General features: G+C 38.8%; 2 protein-coding genes across 6 annotated transcripts in view; both read right to left on the bottom strand.

Moving 5' to 3' along the window:
* The window catches only part of ints13 (integrator complex subunit 13), a 26,078-nt gene extending 23,098 nt beyond the window's left edge, over positions 1 to 2,980 (bottom strand). Inside the window, exons 1-6 of one of the 2 annotated variants that reach the window (XM_035523579.2) lie at positions 2,641 to 2,980; positions 1,691 to 1,927; positions 1,518 to 1,592; positions 1,205 to 1,407; positions 742 to 822; positions 454 to 544 (exon numbers count right to left, since the gene is read on the bottom strand). In XM_035523579.2, the coding sequence (XP_035379472.1) occupies positions 454 to 544; positions 742 to 822; positions 1,205 to 1,407; positions 1,518 to 1,592; positions 1,691 to 1,915 (675 nt within the window). In that variant the 5' untranslated portion in view covers positions 1,916 to 1,927; positions 2,641 to 2,980. The remainder of the gene's footprint in view (positions 1 to 453; positions 545 to 741; positions 823 to 1,204; positions 1,408 to 1,517; positions 1,593 to 1,690; positions 1,928 to 2,640) is intronic. The other variant, XM_035523578.2, reaches the window with a different exon arrangement.
* A 7,368-nt stretch (positions 2,981 to 10,348) lies between these two features.
* Positions 10,349 to 18,797, bottom strand: part of si:dkey-97m3.1 (fatty acyl-CoA reductase 1) — a 37,793-nt gene continuing 29,344 nt past the window's right edge. For all 4 annotated transcript variants that reach the window (XM_027008684.3, XM_027008683.3, XM_027008682.3 and 1 more), the window contains 7 exons: positions 18,567 to 18,611; positions 17,906 to 18,024; positions 17,759 to 17,826; positions 16,928 to 17,099; positions 16,516 to 16,645; positions 16,093 to 16,220; positions 10,349 to 15,483 (listed from right to left, as the gene is read on the bottom strand). In XM_027008684.3, the coding sequence (XP_026864485.2) occupies positions 15,321 to 15,483; positions 16,093 to 16,220; positions 16,516 to 16,645; positions 16,928 to 17,099; positions 17,759 to 17,826; positions 17,906 to 18,024; positions 18,567 to 18,611 (825 nt within the window). In that variant the 3' untranslated portion in view covers positions 10,349 to 15,320. The remainder of the gene's footprint in view (positions 15,484 to 16,092; positions 16,221 to 16,515; positions 16,646 to 16,927; positions 17,100 to 17,758; positions 17,827 to 17,905; positions 18,025 to 18,566; positions 18,612 to 18,797) is intronic.

The following is an 18,797-nucleotide window of genomic DNA, read 5'->3' as shown; positions in this document are numbered from 1 at the left end:
AAAAATAAAGCTTAATTGAAAGATTTAAACACTTGGCAGTTGTTTTCCTTAAGACTTAATCAATGAAGTAAACATATGAAATTCATGCAGTCAACTATTTCGGATTTATTAGGCATCAATTTCCTACTGCAGTTAATTACTCGACACCCAGAAAAGTAAAAACCCAATTAGTATTTCACTGGACAACCTTTTGCCCTGATAACAGCCGCCATATGTCAAGGCCATTCACTCAAAAAGGGTCAGCTACTGTCCTGACAGTGCAAGTAGTGCTTAACAAATTGCCCAAGACTGATAGCTGCACATTCCATATATCTGAGACTTGTTCAGTACAGTAGCACTAAATAGTGAACAGCTAACTTTTCTTCCATTTATGCAGTTTAAACAAGATAATTAAAAGGCCAAAATGCTACATCTTTTTATTAATCTACATCTGGTCCAAGTTGTTAAACTCACCTCTTTCTTTGGCCTGTCTGATACTAGGGTATCATCGCCTTGTGGATATATATGGACCAGTACCAACTCACACTGCTGTATGGGCATAAGTCTGAACAAAGTAAAATATTATTACCAAAAGCCTACAGAGAATTATGTCAGGCTTTTCAAGTGTTTAAATGAATACTTCTAATATTATTAATAGAAATCAAATGCCAACAACTCACTTAATATCATGCAAATGAAAATTTAATGCCACCAGCCTTCATTTAATCTTATATGAGAAATACTTTGAGGTACTAAACATACCTGTCAGATCCAGCAGCCAGCTTGTTTTGTTCCTGAATAGTTTCAAGCACACAGTCCTCCAGCATCCGCACGTGTGTGTCACTGAGGAACACAAAAATCTATTTAAATATATCCAAGATGTATGATTGTGATCTAGCAAGTTACATTCAGTGTACACATAGTGTTTATAATTTTACATCAGCTATTTTTATTTATTTGTCAAAACAATTCCAGCAATCAATTTCTTTTAGAAAGAGAAGCTACTGTGGTGATAAGTATGGTGTTTCCACATAGACATTAATTATATTATGTTATTTAGAATTGTACTACATATTTGAAGATAATATATTCCTTTAACCACCCCCAAAACAAATACATTACATTATGATATAAAAACACTATATATAGCACATTCCTGCAATAAGAATGAATCCAGGAAATATCCATATCCAGGAAATATTCAAAATCATTACAGTTCATTCACCTTTTTGCATTAGTGAGGCAGATGATGCGGCCCCGATTGGCCACTCTGTCGGCCAAGTCCACAAGCGCAGTCCGTGCCTCGTGCTGGTACTCTGTAATCTTACAAAGTGACTCCACCGCTGCCACCAGTCCATGCAAGATGCTACAACATTCTGGATCTTCCCGTGGGTTGGGAGGTCCGACAGCTGCCAGGGCTGTCATCAGCTGCATAAAGAGACAATATTACAACTGCATGACAGAAAAATGTTCATTGCTACTGTTGCAAATGTATGGCTAAGACATGACTGCTGCCACAAAGCTCAGAAAGTGTTTACCTCTTGAACACTCTGGTCCTCCTGTCTCCAACTATTCAATATGTGGAATTCTGAATCACTAACAATGTAGTTAACCTAGATGAAAGAACAACCAGAATAAACCTGTGCTTACAACATTATGATAAACTGATTATACATCAATTCAGAAAAAGCTGACATCTGAATTATCTTACGAGTTTCCTAGTCGGGTAGATGTCATAGAGAATGCGGCAATACTCCATTGAGCACTCCACAGCACAGGTCCAGAGAGATTTAGACACAGGAGCTAGAGGGATCACACCCTGAGCTCGGCTCTTGGTGAGCATGTCGCACTCAATTTGCTGCCTGCTCGATTCAGTCATGTATGGACAGTGATCAACCACAAACACTGTCTTGTGAGAGACTGAAAACATCCTCATCTTGCTGATAACCTGTACACAGGTACAGACTCAGTAAGTATGTATCAAAATCAGGTGGCTCTTGATGGCATATAAAATTTAGCTTCACTGTAGTCATTCTTGAAGTACCAAAATTTAGACAAATGCAAGTTAGTTTCTCAGTTACTCAATTAAAAAATTTAAAGATTCAATCACTGGCAGTGCAAAATCGCACTCTAATAATAGTAAACAAAATTAGCCATTTTGGTTTACCCGCTCATTCAAAAGGGCTTATCTGAATCCACACTAACAGTATAATACAGTAAAATAATACAGCTACAGAAAAATCATAGATTTAAAGCAACAACTCCTCACTATCCTCAATACTACGTCTTTGCTGGATGCATGAGGAACTTAAATGTTTACATACATTCAACTAAGTTAGCTAACCTAGCTAGGTTAGCAAGCAAACTTGTTGATAGTGGGTGAGCATTAAAGTGATCTAGCAACCTAGCTAGCTATCTACGTCAACAACTAGGTTAACAACTGGAGCAGACTAACAATAATTATACCTTAATATTTAGACCAAATTATCTTCAACCGAAAGCTAGCTTGCTAGTTTTCTGACAAATAGCGAGCTCGCTGTACGTTTACTTGCTAGCTAGGTTAGCTAACCACCTGTTAGTCTGGGCAGCATAATGCTAGGAATTCACTGGTCGTTACACAAATAGCTAGATCTAAAATTACGTCACGTAGTACTTATTTACATTAAAAGGTGAGCGTGCGGGTGATACCGTTTGATTTAGATGATGATGATGATGAGTTCCAGTCGCAGAGCCACAAGGCCCCTTATCTAGTTAGCTAGCAAATGAACCAGCTAACGTTAGCTAGCTAGCTAGTTTAGCAAGTTTTCCATCTATTGCTTTTACCGTGAAGTATTACCCTGAATAATCACTGTTGTTCGATCTTCCGTGTGGTGACAACCATCATTTATCTCACGGACACAATTTTAATCATGCAGAAAAGTGTTTTCACAAAGGCAAATTTTATCTTTGCTGATGCAACAAGACAGAGGACATAATGTATTGTTGCGCAAGTTGGCCAGACAAGCAGTTCCGTACAAATACAAGGACTCAGTACTAATGGTTCCGGTATAAGTAGGCAGGCTTGAGGAACCTAGGTGGACCCTGCTTCATCAAAGTCGCTTAACACTACTGTTAATAATCTAACCATTTAAATATGGTCCAGGTCTCACAATTAGTCTCTATTCCGAATGTAAAATCCCCAAATCCTTTTCCAAAAAAAATTATTTTTTCGTCTTTACTGGCCTTCTTACTATGTTTTTGTGGATTGTGGTTTTTGTTTGCCCTGGTTTTCATGTTGTCTTTTGTCTCTTAACTCTTTTGCTTATGCCCTGACCCTGATTTTTGGATTTAACTTTGTTCCTGTTTATGTAAATAAAACATCAGTTCTACCTACATTGGTCTAGTTACAGATTTGTCTTGCTTTGTCTTTGCATTACATTTTTTTCTTTTAATAGTGTTTATTGTAATCACTACTATATATTGGATTTCACTATCATGCAACATCATACATGTCTATAACATATATTCAAATAAAGAATGCAAGTGCTTAAAGTAAAGAATACATTAATTATAAGAAACACAGAGCAATATGGTTTAGGTTTATTTTTATTTAATACTTTAAACAAGGTCAATTTGCTACAGATGGTCATAGAAAAGCAAACCCTAAGCCCAACTATTTATTTTTTATCATCTTTTATACTGATGTTGTTTTGTATAACAAGTATCCTGTCTGAAATTGTCCTGAGAAACAATTAAAAAAAACCTTTAAATCTTAGATGAAAAACTACATTAGCTAGTCAGTGGGGAATGTCTCACCAAATAATAAAAAGCAGGCAGATTTGTTGAGCAACATACTGTATCTCATTAAACAAATCTTTCAAATACCCACTGTTGCTTTCAAAGTTAAATATTGAAGCTTTTCAGAGAGGTCCCCAGTTAGATAGATGACAACTACATTTGTTATACGATAAACATTTACCAATTTTTTTTATTACAAAGTCAATTAAAGGAATATTGAGCTAACTGAAGATCATGTTGTGAGAATTATTCTCGAAGTAAAGTGTTCAGGCTAAATGTTATAAAACAATAATGTTGTAAATATTTTGCAGGGAAGATACCAGGCATTTGTGTTACTAAAATATATCTCCCAGACTTATCATTTGCGACAAGGATACCCTCAAAGCCCACGGAACTTGACCAAATATCTGAATCAGTATTCTGCTGCACACTGAATGATGTTGATACATTTAAGAATAAAAAAAATAGGGACCAAAAAATGAGTACCGTGGTATAATGATCACATTCACAATTTAAAACAAAACACTCGAAAAATAGAATGTAAATGGTGTCACACTAAACTTGTAGTCTTCCAGCTTGCATGGCAGGAGAGCCTTCTCAAGTATAGAAAATCACTTATTACCACTCAAACAGCTTGTCTCTCGACCCTAATAGAAAATAACAAAAATATTCCTAGATTTCTTTATAGTAAAATTGCACATCTAACTAGAAATAAAACTGACACCAATGCTCAGATTACATCACACTGTAGTAATGAATTCATGAATTTCTTTAATGAGAAAATTAAGTACATTAGAGAGAACATTAAGAGTATTAAGATGACATCAGGCAGCTACTTAGAGATCAGAACAACCAAGCCAAAAATAACCCTAGAATCCTTTACACCTACCCAACAGTCAGAACTTACATCTCTGATCTGATGCTCAAAATCCTCCATTTGCTTACTAGATTCACTACTCAAACACTTTCATAAGGAAATTCTACCTGAAGTAATTGAACCTTTACTAAATTTAATAAACTCCTCCTTAAACCTTGGTTACATTCCTAAATCATAAAAATTAGCAGTAATCAGACCACTTATCAAAAAATCTAACCTCGACCCATGTCAGCTGTCAAACTATAGGCCAATCTCAAACCTTCCATTTATTTCCAAGATCCTAGAAAAAGCTGTAGCTCAGCAGCTAAGATCATATCTGAAACAGAACAAGATACATGAAGTCTTTCACTCAGGGTTTAGGCCTAATCATAGTATGGAAACAGCACTAATTAAAGTAGTTAATGACCTGTTGTTGGTTTCTGACCAGGGTTATGTCTCTTCTTATTTTGCTTGATCTGAGTGCAGCATTTGACACAACAGAGCACAACATTTTACTAGATATTAGGATTAGGGGAACATCCCTTATCCTGGTTTAAATGTTATCTAGCTGGTTGCTACCAGTTTGTTAACATAAATGGAGATATCTCAGCATACAGCAAGGTTAGCTATGGTGTCCCACAAGGATCTGTTCTAGTGCCTTTGCTTTTTTCCCTTTATATATGGTACCTCTAGGTGACAATATACATAAACACTGTGCTAGTTTCCACTGCTATGCTGATGATACTCAACTATATGTCTCAGCCAAACCAGAGGACATATATCAGTTTAGTATTATTGATGAATGCATAAAGGACATCAGACACTAGATTTTGAAGAACTTTCTCTCATTTAATCCTGACACAGATTAAGATCTTGGAGTTATGGATCCCAGTCTCTCATTCGAAGCTCATATAAATAATATTTCTAGGACCACCTTTCTCCACCTTAGGAACATTTCAAAGATTAGGAACATGCTCTCCTCACATGATGCAGAAAAGCTAATCCATACATTTATTACTTCAACATTGGTCTAGTTACAGATTTGTCTTGCTTTGTCTTTGCATTACATTTTTTCTTTTAATAGTGGTTATTGTAATCACTACTATATATTGGATTTCACTACTGTAATGCGGTACTACTACCTGGTTGTACTAAGTACCTATACAAGTGCCTATAGCCACTAAGTGCCTATACAAGCTCCAGCTAGTTCAAAATGCAGCTGACAGAGTTCTTACTAGAACTTACTAGAAATGTGATCACATCACTCCCCTCTTAGCTACTTTACATTGGCTCCAAGTAAAATTTTGTAATGATTATAAAATACTTCTAATAACCTACAAAGCACTGAATGGTCTTGCCCCACAGTACCTTAAATAACTCTTAGTGCAATACGATCCATCACACCTGCTTAGATCAAAGGGTGCAAGCTCCTTAATAGTATCACGAATAAGAAAATCTACCACAGGGGGCAGAGACTTTTCCTATAAAGCTCCTGTCAATGTTTGAGATTCAGACATAGTCTCAAGGCTAGGCTGAAAACCCATCTGTACAGTCAGGCATTTTATTAACTACTCACCACCTTAGGTAAAGGTGTAACTCTGGGTGTCCATGGGCATTGAGAGTTAAATTGGGATGTTATGATGCTCTTTTGTCACTCAAGGTTGTTGACTGAGAGCAGCTGATGCTGAGTGCTGATGTTCCAGGGTGTCCTCAGGCCTGTGTTTCCTTCTGGCTGTTTCCTTTTAGCTATGCTACCATAACTAGATCTGTCAGATTCCATCATTGCACATTATAGTTCCCCATTTCACACACCCTCATACTTGGACATGGCAAATCTAGTCTCTCTTTCTGCCCACCACACCCAACTACTCTCCATTGCCCTTAATGGACATTCGCTTGCAGGATGTCATGATGTTACTGAGCCTCTACCCATCTCAGCTGCCATGGCTACTCCAACCACCCCGATGTACCCTCCTGTAGCAAACCACACCTCCACCCTAGCCAACTGATTCTCCGTTGGCCTTAATGGACATGCTCTTGTGGGTTGGGTTTCAGACACACACAATCGGGAAAAGATTAGGACCTCTAGAAACTTGGACTACACATTAATTGCTCATTTTTTATTTATTCTTAAACTCTTAAAATTGTTATTATTGTGGAGACCGTTGTCAGCCAGAGGAGGATGCAAGCCCCTCCCTCTCCAGGTTTCTTCTTCATGCTCTAGGAAGTTTTTTCTTGCCACTGTCACCCTTGGCTTGCTCACTGGAGACTTGGACTTTGACATTTATAAAGCTGCTTTGTGACAACATCTGTTGTAAAAAAAAAACAACCAACCAAACAAACAAAAAAACTACATAAATAAAATTTGGATTTTTTATTTTTTGATATTACTCATTACTGTGACGTTCGGAGGCTTAAGCAGGATGCGTGGACGAGGCACGTTAAAACATATTTAGTCATGCACGTAGTACGTGGGCTATAGTTTCAAACACCAGCAAGCTCCACGATAAGACAAGAGACTTTTATACACGCGCTACTACAATGACACACAAGGATCAGGTGTGAAACACAAGAGGGCGTGGTAATACAGACGAACACACACACACACACACACACACACACACACACACACACACACACACGGAGACGTTGGGGGCGGGCGTACCGTGAGAATTACTTTAATCATGAGAAATTGGACATCAAGGGAATTACATAGAATCAGTTGGTTCTCAAAAGTTGAATTTGATTTTTTTTTTTTCATAATATTGTGTAGGATGTAAGGACAGGTATACCACCTATATCTGTGTATCTTGACACAGAATATTACAAAGCAATTATATTAGGGAGAAATAGCTTCAGATGTGCTATGTGGCAAGAATTCATATTTTTAATGGCCAAATATAAGCTGTAGGACTTTTCCCTGATAGGATAGGATACGAGGATTCAGAAACAAATGCTTCAATTTGTCATGGAACGCTCGCCTCCCGCGAGTCACGTGGTTGGCCCGCCACTTGCAGTGGGAGGATCCTGTTTCGTAGCCACACCTGCACACACCTGTAGTGTTAGTCTTCTGTGCGTTTAAACTCTTGTCGTTGTGTGCCGTGTTGTCGGTTATTGTTCAATGTTCATGTTGTATGTTCTTTTGTCGGTGCTAAGTGTTAACCGTGTGGTGTTTATTGTTTGTACATCATGTGAGTGGCTTTGTCTTTATGTTTCAATTCAATATTCGAGGAAGTCTGTGCGTCCTGCTCCACGCCCTTCGGTACTCGGACAAAATATTGTCAGAAGTAAATTAATTCTAGCACGCACCTGATCCTCATTCTTCTCTTTACTGGCTCCTTTATAAGCTCCCCTCCTCCCGTGTTCACATCGCGAAGTATTGCTAGTGTATGGTGCGTACTGAGCGTTCTTGAATCTCATTTGCATTCCTGGTTTTCGACTTCTGCTTGTTTTTTAGACCTCATCTCCCGCCTGACCCCTGGACTCTGCCCCGTGTTACCGACCTTGGAACAGCCTGACCGTGAATACCTGCTTGACCCCACGGATCTGTTTGATTTCAGTAATAAAACCTCTTGCAATTGGATCCGCTTGTGTGTGAGTTCAATCGTTACACATGGGCAGTACTTTGATATCGAGAATGGATCAGGACCGTTCACACTGCAGATGTGGTGTGTCCCAACTAATCTCTGAAAAAGATGTGAATGATCTGATTACAGTGCATGTCAGAATAGTCACACTTATTTTTAGCTCTGGCCATTTAAGATCACATTTACGGCATTTAGCAGACGCTCTTATCCAGAGCGACTTAAAAGAGTGCTTTGTCATTAACTCATAGAATATATCCTAGTACAGTAGATCACTCAGGACAAGATAAAGCCGCAGTTGGTATGATTTGAGAAGTGCATTTGGCTTGAAAATTAAAATGAGTACAACTTCCAGGGCTCTCCGTTTCCTTCTCTGGTGTGCTCTAGCCCAGCCTCCAAAGCCATTGCATGCTGCCAAGGCTAGATCATAAAGCTGTGAATACTGCTGGACTACAAACAAGTAGACAAATCTTTTCGACATGAAAAGTAATCTACTGTAATATCCATTATGGAAAAAAGTTAGCACACATTTCGGTGCTTAGATGTTTTTGATTACACAACTTGTGAATAGAACTAAATAAGCAATAAACCCCTTATGAGAGTATAGGCACATATAAATATCAGAACAAACACCAAACCAATGTGACTGCCTGGACATTTCAAATAACATGCTGAAAATATCAAATAAAACATTTCAAATGAGAAATGTTAGTTTTATGTAACATATTACATGTTAGTTGAAGTGTAATGCTTGCAAACTAGAAATCTTTGGTCTGAAAATGTTACCATCACTTCAAATGTCTTTTACTGGTATTTAAACTCCTTCATTTAACAGAGAATTTTATGATCACCTTAGTTCTGTGTTAAATGAATGTAATCTGATAAAGAGATCACCTTAATGGAAGACTTGAAGGTGATTTGGCAGGATAAAGGAGGAGAAAATTCATTAAACATGTACCTACAAAATTTACAAAAATTGGAAGGTTATGAAAGAGTGAGCTCATGCATTAAAAGTAACACTTAAAATTAGTAATTGATAGACAGGTTTACATTGTTAAGAAATCTTGTAATTAAAGAGCTGAGACAAGCGAAGGCAAACTTTTTTTTTTTTTTTTTTTTTTAATTAAAATGACTATTGAAACCCTGGGAAATATGGGAGAATTAAAATTTTGAAAGATAAATATTGTTATAACCTAGAGATACAACTACAGATCGATCTGAGCACGAGATGCAGTTAAAATCATTACTGCTTTCAATTCTTAGTTTGTTAAATTGGGCATAGCCTTAGTACAAAAGTTTGTAAGTGGTCCCCTAGATTTTGTAGCTTCAAATGAAAATGAATCTGTCATCTCTATACATGAGGTTTCTGAAGTAGAAGTAAGACAATAAGTTCAATTAAGGACTCCATTTGGAGTGGACTGTATATTTCTTGAAGTCAATAAAGAATCACTTGTTTGTCCAGTTAGAAGCATTATTATAAATAGGTAGGGTGTGTTTCCACATGGATGGAAATCAGCTGTAGTGACACTTATCATTCTGTACTGACATCTATAATCTAATTAAAATTTTTCTCGTCATTAAATTGATGAAATCATATCTTGAAGGTAGAACCCAACTTGTTAGAGAGTGAAATATCCAGAAGCCAAAAATACAGTAAACCACTCAAGCTTATAATCAGGCTTTGAAGGTGTTAAGACAGAAAACAGACCTATCACTGTAAGATTCTTACACAAGGTTGAGTTGGGGAAACATTTCAGCATATATCTATGACAGCTATGTCAATGGAATAAAATACTGTACTCCAGAAAAACAGGCCATTTCTGAAGAGAGAAGTTAGAAGCTTGATGAATTTCAAATATTGCTCCTATATCAAACCCTTCAATCATGCAATTCCTATTAGCCTATTTTATATCACAATCACAACAAAAATGCAATACATTTTAAATATAATTGTACAAAATGTTCTGTTCCATGGAATCTGAATACCCAGTTTAAGAACTAAAGCACTCCTCTAAATTTGCCTACTGTGTATCTGTTTTGAGTTTGACAGCAGCTAGTCGCTGCAGCTGAGACATCAGCAGGGAGATCCAGAGATGTGTATGAGCCAGTTGCTTTCGAACACACAGAGATTTAAAACACACACCACCCAAGATCTTGGTAAAGTAATTTTCATTTATTTCATTTTTAACTGCACCCAACGGATGCTCAAGCATACAACTTATCAAACTACAGTTTTCATTCCTGGACATTGACCCAATGATTGGACAGCGTGAAGAAGCGCTTATAGACAGACTTTGGGTGGAGGGAGGCCAGTAAGTGTTAGGAGATGCCTCACTGCAGTAAGTAGGTTACACATCCATGTACTGAAAGGAGAAATGATTTTGTGCTGGGCAAACATTTCCATGTGTAAAAAACCAAAACCAAAACAAAAGATACCCAACAAACGCTACCCAACCCAACAGAAAACTCAGTCACGACCCTATAGAGTATAGAATGCACAGAAGAATCGCTGCCGTCTAAAGAGACGGGGTAAAAAGATATGGCCCAAGTCAAGATTAAAATACAAGGTGCCTCAAGATACAGTAAAGGTATTTGTTTCCAGAGTTCCAAAACTCAGGCTGTCATATTTAATTTTTTTATTTAAAAATTTTTTTTTTACTACAAAAAAATACAAAGAGTGACGAACAGAGATGGACCATTTTCTTAGGAAAGCAGCATGACACTGCTCTAACTCTAGTACTCTACATCCTTGTTTCTCAACTGAGTCCTTGGGACCCACCTGGTGTCCACATATTTGCTCCACCTCAGCTCTCAGTACACCTGTAAAAGGTATTCAGTGTACTTAATGACTTGGTACCGTCTGGCAGGCCTTAAGGGCTGGGTAAAGGAACACTGGCCATATCTGAAAGAGTGTACTATAAACATACTATACTAAACAGTGTAGTCCATACTTCACTTTTGAGAATGACTGGATGAACAGTATGTTCACACCAATGACAAAGTTTAATTTATATATTGCCTTTGTCATAATCAAGGTCGCTTTACATAATCCATACATGAGACACTGCTAAAACACTATAATTTATGATATTTAAAAGAACCCTGTACTAAAAAAAGACCCTGTACCAAGTTTGCCAGAAAAGCAAATGCACTATAGAAGACACTTTTCATAGTATTTCAGGGTTGGCATTCATGGGGCTATTGGTGGCTGGGAAAAAATAAAATGGTGAACACATTTGCATCAGTTCTGACTGCATCTACAAATAAAAAAATTTCATAATTAATATTGTATCAATTTAACTCAAACAAGTTAGTCTTACAAGTTCACACTTGAAATATCACGCGCCAAGTTACCACAAATGATTAGGTGTTATACAAGCATGTTGTATCCTTTAAATGTTTCAGCAGTATGGAACTGTTTCAGTAGTATGGAATTTACCCAGATACATCATATTCTTAATATTTCAGAGATTAGTGAGGAGTTCTCTGATCTGAACATAGTACACTATTTCAGACACAGCTACTGTTCTAATTGACAGTATATGCAAAACATGTTTCTCTACCTCGAGCTGTAGTATTGCTCCAGAGCCAGAACTTAATATTTTCGCCATTACACCCCCAGAATGCACTTCACAGTCCACTCTTTTTGGAGATCATTATGGCAACAGGGCTGCACAATTAATCACATATTAAACTTGCGATTTCGGCACAGTTCGCTATTTGGGAACAGCCACAATGAAAGTGTATAAGGACCATTCAAGAGCTCAGGCAGCATATCCACTCCTTCACTCTCAGGACTTTAGTTATAAAAAGTATGAATCAAATGATGGGTCTAAAGGTTCATATTGTGTCCTGTGCATGTTCTCCTGGACAGATAGTCCTCTTCACCATGCTAGGTACATTCTGACCAATCACAGAATTTCTGTATTGTGTTTTGTGAAAAGTAAACCAATTAAAACCATTAGGAAAATGAATCAGTAAAGCAATTATCAATAATTATCATACCCGAGAGTACAACTCTACATCTCTGATTAATGACAACAGTTTTGTTTGTCATTCTTGTGCATCTGTGTGTGGCAGTAAAAGAGGCTTATCAGCTGATTAACAGAAATCTCAGATTTCATGTTGTACGAATCTGTTTTACTTTAAGACATAAGGTGTTTATGTGGTATAGAAAAATGGCTGTCTGTCTCATGGAATGCTTTAGTCATAGAAAAGAGAACACATGTCTCAGTGTCGGGTGTGTGTGTATGCATGCAGTCTCTCAGATTAACATGGAGTAGAATGTTTCTGGTAGGATACTGCGCAGAATACTTTGCCAATCGATCCTTTCAAAGTGCACAAGTTTCATTATATATATATATATATATATATATATATATATATATATATATATATATATATATATATATATATATATATAAAAACACCATGTAACCACTTAGATCATTGATTAACAGAACAAACTAACAGTACCGAGGAAGACGAGGAGCCGGCCATTCTGTACTGCTTATGGCATCTGTGTACTTTTTTTTGTAATGAATACCATTAGAGAGAACCACTTGACAATGGTAAACAGACACTTTGTTCAAAGCAAACTTTTTTCATCAAAAATCTAAAAATGCATTTTTGGCAATTCACCATTTGAGGGCAGTCTTGAAGCAAGAGTAAACAGGCCATTATTTGAAGCTCCACCTGCTGGATTCGGTTTGTTATTTAGGGACATCACATCATACTTTAAGTATCTCTTTTGGGGTAAATGACTCCTAAGCTAACAAAACAAATCCTCATACAAATTGTGCAAGTAGCTTGAATGCAATGTGTTTAATATAATCTTCAACACTGCTTCATGTAAATTGCAAATATGTATGCCATCTGTTTATGAAGATATTTGATATCTGCTGGAGAACAATAAACCCTCAAAGCTCACAACTTTCCTAATAAATGGAACAATGTCAGATCATAAAGGAAATGTGGCAGACAGCGAGCAAAACTGATATGAGTAAATGAATTGGAAGCCATAAGAAGTGGTCTGTAATGCTGCTTCAACAGCTGAAGCCGACAGCTGGTGCTCTCAGTCCACCACCAGCCATTCTGCATGCACATCTGCTTCATGCAGCTTTAAGCATGAGGACAGCTACCTGCGCTTCCTGCAGCCTTAGTTCTTGATGCGATTTTTTCCTGCTTAGAAGTGGATTTGGGTATTACTAATGAAAAGGAATAGTACACTATGTAACAGCGCACCCCCCCCCCATGCAAAAGAGGGGGTAGAAGAGAAAAAAGGGAAGCCCTTCGGCTATGCCATCAATAGACCATCACCTCAAACCCTTAAATATACATTTGTACGATTTGATTTTTGGTACATATGCATTTTGAACAATATATAGATCTCTCACACAATTTAATGCTGATATAGACTACATAATTAGCACTAGCATGAGGTTCTCACAGCTAACCCCCAGAGAGATTTAAAAGTCATGAACAGACAGAAAGTGAAGACAGCTAAAAGGACAATCTGAATGGTACTTGTTAAAAACAGAAAGGTTATGATAAGGCCTAAGCATACTTTTTGCGGAGACAACGTTTGTCTGGCTTCGGTGAACAATGTCACGTAATTGCAGAGAAAACGAACAACCACAGACGTCGTGCAGAGGCTTCGCTTGCGGTGTCGTGCACATGGCAGCTGGGCGAACTCTGCAGAGGAATACACTATGCAACAAAGCTTGTGATTGGTCACACGTACTCGACAAAGAAAACCGCAGAGAGTATGAAAGCTATCACAGGACGTATTGAGCGCTTTAGTCCTACTGCAACAGCACAATGTCCTGCAGTTTAATGCTGTATATCCACCTATTAATTCGGATGAGAAAGTAGATGCTGACCAAACCAAAGTGGGCCACACCTTAGCCATATCAGGTGGCCAGAGGCTGCCAACAAATATCCTCCCATATCTCACTTTCCAGGACCCATATCTGCTTCTGACACACCTCAGTAAGCTGAACTTTTTCTAAAGTGATGGTTTTGTCTAAATAATGAATTATATTGGTGAACTATAATGTCAAAGAGAGCTGACGACAGTAGTTTTACTTTGTTTGCCACTTTAAGTAACTAAATTCTTATTCCACAGCAGCACTGGAATGCGTGTGGAAACTTCATGATCCAGTGGCAACTTCTAGCACGGGGAAAAGGGGTCATCACACATCTATGACTGCACCAGACATAAGCTTCAATACAGGGGCACAATGGACAAACAAACAACAACAAAAAAAAACTATGAGGAACTTGTATAAGATGATGGTATGTAGGGAGTTCTGCATTTACATACATGTTAAAATAGATGTAAAATTATCATTACTGCTCCACCACTATTTTACCCTCATAGTCTGTCTTGACAGTCAAAGCTTCTATGCTGAAGTTTATCTGAAACCTGGCAGCATTTTTCTCCCCATCCGAACATGAACGGTGGGATACTCTGCAGCCATGGCCAGAGGATCTGGAGAACTGGAGACAACACTACACTGGAAAACTCTTACTCAAGGACACATTACATCACATCATAGTGTTACAGGCACACACACACACACACACACACACACACACACACACACACACACACACACACACACACACACACACACACACACACACACACACACAGAGAACACTGACATCTCTAGCAAAGCATTCTGAACAACAGCCATGAAAACCTCCATATTCAACTGATTAAGATTCTGGTACATACTTTTGTTTGCACAGAACACTGTCATGATTCAAGAAGTCTAAAATCATGGCTGTCATAAAAAAAATATAAAATAAATAAATAAAAATGTCAAGGCCTTGTTTTGAGACAATCATACAAAAAGCACTGACTAACAGGCTTGTTGCATATATAATCTTTCTTTTAAGAACATTCATTTTTAAGAAAAGGAGAAACGGCTCTAAAAACGAGTACATCTCACAGCTGGGTGATCAGAACGAGCACTGCTGGCATGGATGGTGAGATTAGCTAAAGAGACGTCTGTGGTGAAGGGGCAGGGCTTAATGGCTAGAACACACCTCCCTCCCTGTCTCCTGCCCTTTGCGTTCTCTCCTTGAGGTTGGGAGGAGCTGGTGAAACGCTGCCCTCAGTTGGTCAGGGTGCTGGAGGCTCGGAAGTAGGACAGGAACTTGAAGCACAAACTCACGACAAAGTACCAGATGTTTCTGGCCATCTGAGAGCGAGCGATGAAGACACGCCAGATGAACACCAGCAGCAGAGTGTTAAAGGTGTAACGGATGTTTCTCAACCTGAGTGTGAGAGAGTAAGAGGTAGAGCCAGACAGAGAGAGAGGTGTGTGTATGTTGTGTGTAAGTGAGTTTTTTTTTTTTTTTTTTAAAGAAAAAAAGTCGAGTCAAACAAAAAAAAAAAAAGGTATAAATTCACACTTATGGCATTTAGCTGAAGCTTTTATCCAAAGCAATGTACAATTATGGAATTTATTTCCCCTCTTTTGTTTTAAACCCCTCAAAAAATCCTCCAAAAAACCTACTTTTATGGCATTTAGCTGTCCCACTTATCCAAAGCAACTTACAATCAAGGCTGAGTACAACTTGAGCAATTGAGGGTTAAGGGCCTTGCTCAGGAGCCCAACAGTGGCAACATGGCAGTGAACCAGCAACCTTCCGATTACAAGTACATTACAGTACATTAACCACTGAGCTACCACTGCCCTATAAAAAAGGAACAAAGCTTAAAAAAAAGGAACTAACAGCTGCTATAAGAAAAATGACAAAGTAATGTCATGATAGGGTTATGTACATCACAAAAAGGCACTGGACATGAGACAGAGACATATGTGTGTGTATGTGTGTGTGTAGAAAGAGGACATTTTTGTATCAATCAAAAGTTGGTCTTACTTGCGAAGGTGCTGTCTGGCTGCAGGTATGTCAGACATGTCCTCATTCAGAACATATTTCTTAGTGCCAATGCAGTAGTTCTCAATGTACTCAGGCCAGTTCAGCTGATGCACGTCAAAGTTAAATGTCTGAAAAACATAATACTGACGTCCTGAAACTTGTGTAGGATTATGTAAGGTTGACAGAATACTGTATGTATGCGTGCCTTTATCAGTGTAGAAGAAGGCTTGAATGTATGTACATATGAGTAAATTAATATAGCACATAGGTACATGTGAAGTTGTTTTTGTTTGAATTTTCATACATTTAGCATTGAAGCCATGTGTATCTTTGAGGCTCAGCTCAGTGTGTGTGTGTGTGTGTGTGTGTGTGTGTGTGTGTGTGTGTGTGTGTGTGTGTGTGTGTGTGTGTGTGTGTGTATACCCTCCTATCTTCTGCACTGAGCTGGTTCATCAGCATGTTCATGTTGTCAGAGTTCCACTCCCAGTCCTGACTACTGAAGTACTCCAACAGGGCGATGGCTTTGTGCAGCCGGGTAAAGATCCTCATCATCCTGCAAAGAATGCTCACAATCAGTTCACAGTGGATGCAGAGTGTGTGTGCCCAGCCTGCTGGCTTAAGATACAGGACCACACACATATACACACTGTTCATGACAACTGTGTGTATTGTGATAAAAGGACAATCCATCACCGATCCCTACTCTACGGAATATTGACTTAAAAATGAAAATGGTCAAATAAACCATGTGCTTGACCAAGTCTACAGCATATTTAATATTAATATTTGCTGTGTATAAGCATGTACAAGCTCTCGAGGACGCTAGTGTTCTCACTGGGGTTTCTGGCCAGACAGGCGCAGGAAGAGGTCATAGATGAGGGCAGGGAACTTGTGGCTGACCAGGATCCAGTATTGGTTGATCAGATAGTTGGAGGTGATGTTGGCGTTGGGCCGACGAAATGCCTGTTCCAGAGGATTCCTCTTGAACGTGGACATCACGTGGTGCTCTGAGAAATGAGAGCGCATTCCAGAAACTTAGTAATTTATGTACTGTTGCATTTCAGCCAGCTGCCTCATACTAGTATGCTAATAGACACAAAGAACAATGTTTGTTGCCATGGCAATACTGATAAGATTGGTGCTGCAAACCAGATGGGGCTCAGAATCACCCTCCCAAACCACTCCTACAGTTGCCATGGGGACACTAGGCTGTGATTCCTCTGACCTCTGATCAGTGATTTTTTACACACACCCCCACACCCAATACCCAAACTCCTCTTTCAGTAGGTCAGTGAGCCAAGTGCTGAAAACCATCACGTTGTTGTAGGTTTTATGGTCTTCATAGCTTCAGGCCACAATGCTGAACTAAACATCATATCGTGAGGAACTGAGTGACACGACTCAACTTGCTCCTCAGTTTTGGAAAAAAATGTTTCCACGGTGATTAATTTCACTGTTCAACTGTTCCCAAATAAAAACAGAGTGCAAACAAGATATAACCATTTTTCTGAACTTGCCAAGACTGACATACTGCATGTCATCATTTTTAATTCAACACTTAAATAAAATACTCTTAATATAGATATTGGGCTACAAATTCATGTGCACACATGCATGTATGCATACACACCTTAAAACAGTAAAACAAAAGCAGTGCAGTGCATACCAATTTCTCCCCAGTGGAAGGGGTTAATGCCTCCTGTTGTGCAGTTGTAGACCAGGGCAGATTTTGGTCTGAAATGTTTATCAAAAACAGGAGATGATGAAATCTACTCAGATAATTTGTGTGTGTGTGTGTGGTTTTTTTTCACACCTGTGCACTGCTGTGTACCAGCCTGCAGCCAATGTCAGGTTGATCACCATGTCTACTGGGATCAAATCTGCCACTGCATCGTTACTGGCCCTCATGGTCCGCAGGATACCTTTCCCAGCCTGCAATAACACACACACACGTGCACACACTCACTGCCTCTTTTGAATGTATTTGCATGCACTTGGACTATAATGCAACTCCCTTCACCTTTTATTAAAATGAAGCTCAACACCTTCTCTGCCCAGTTATTTCTACATACACACAGACACACCTCACCAAAGGGAAAACCCAAACTGCATATTGATTACTTAGCCGGTTAAGGAATAGCACATGCTAATGCAAGGTGTAAATGCACACTGCATGCCCCGCAATCGAAAAGTGACTGGATGAGCCAGAACAAGCCAGCTTGGCTCTCGGTGATCCCAAGCAGGTAGAAACGCAATCCTTACAGTGCGTCTGAATTACAGAGAAAGGAGCCATATGCTGCAGGATAATAAAGCCTTCAGATTTTTGCACAAATCCCTGAGCATTCTCTTTCCTTGTCTGCAGTGCATTCTGACTGCAGACAGTTTAACTTCCATCATGCACAAGCTTGGGCCCCTGTTCTCTAATCAATACACTACTTCATCTATTCGTTCAAAGGCAAAATAGTCCACATTACCGCAATGAAGACACCACTTGGCCCATTGAAGTTGTCGATCCAGCCCTGGGGGGGGTAGAGAGAGAGAGAGAGAGAATTTGGTGTGAGACAGGTTCACAGCAGTGAGACCATAGAATGACAGACTATTCGAAACTGTTGATCCTCATGGGTTGGCTAGGAAGAATCATGACAATCAAGACCCTTCCTTGGTCTACACAAGAGGCTCAGACTACACAGCCTGGCTGCTGTCCT

Source organism: Electrophorus electricus, chromosome 4 (assembly GCF_041902795.1).
Source record: "Electrophorus electricus isolate QZ-2024a chromosome 4, ASM4190279v1, whole genome shotgun sequence".
Classification (NCBI taxonomy): Eukaryota; Metazoa; Chordata; class Actinopteri; order Gymnotiformes; family Gymnotidae; genus Electrophorus; species Electrophorus electricus.
Note: the sequence above shows the minus strand (reverse complement) of the source record. Positions and strands in the feature narration are given on the sequence as shown.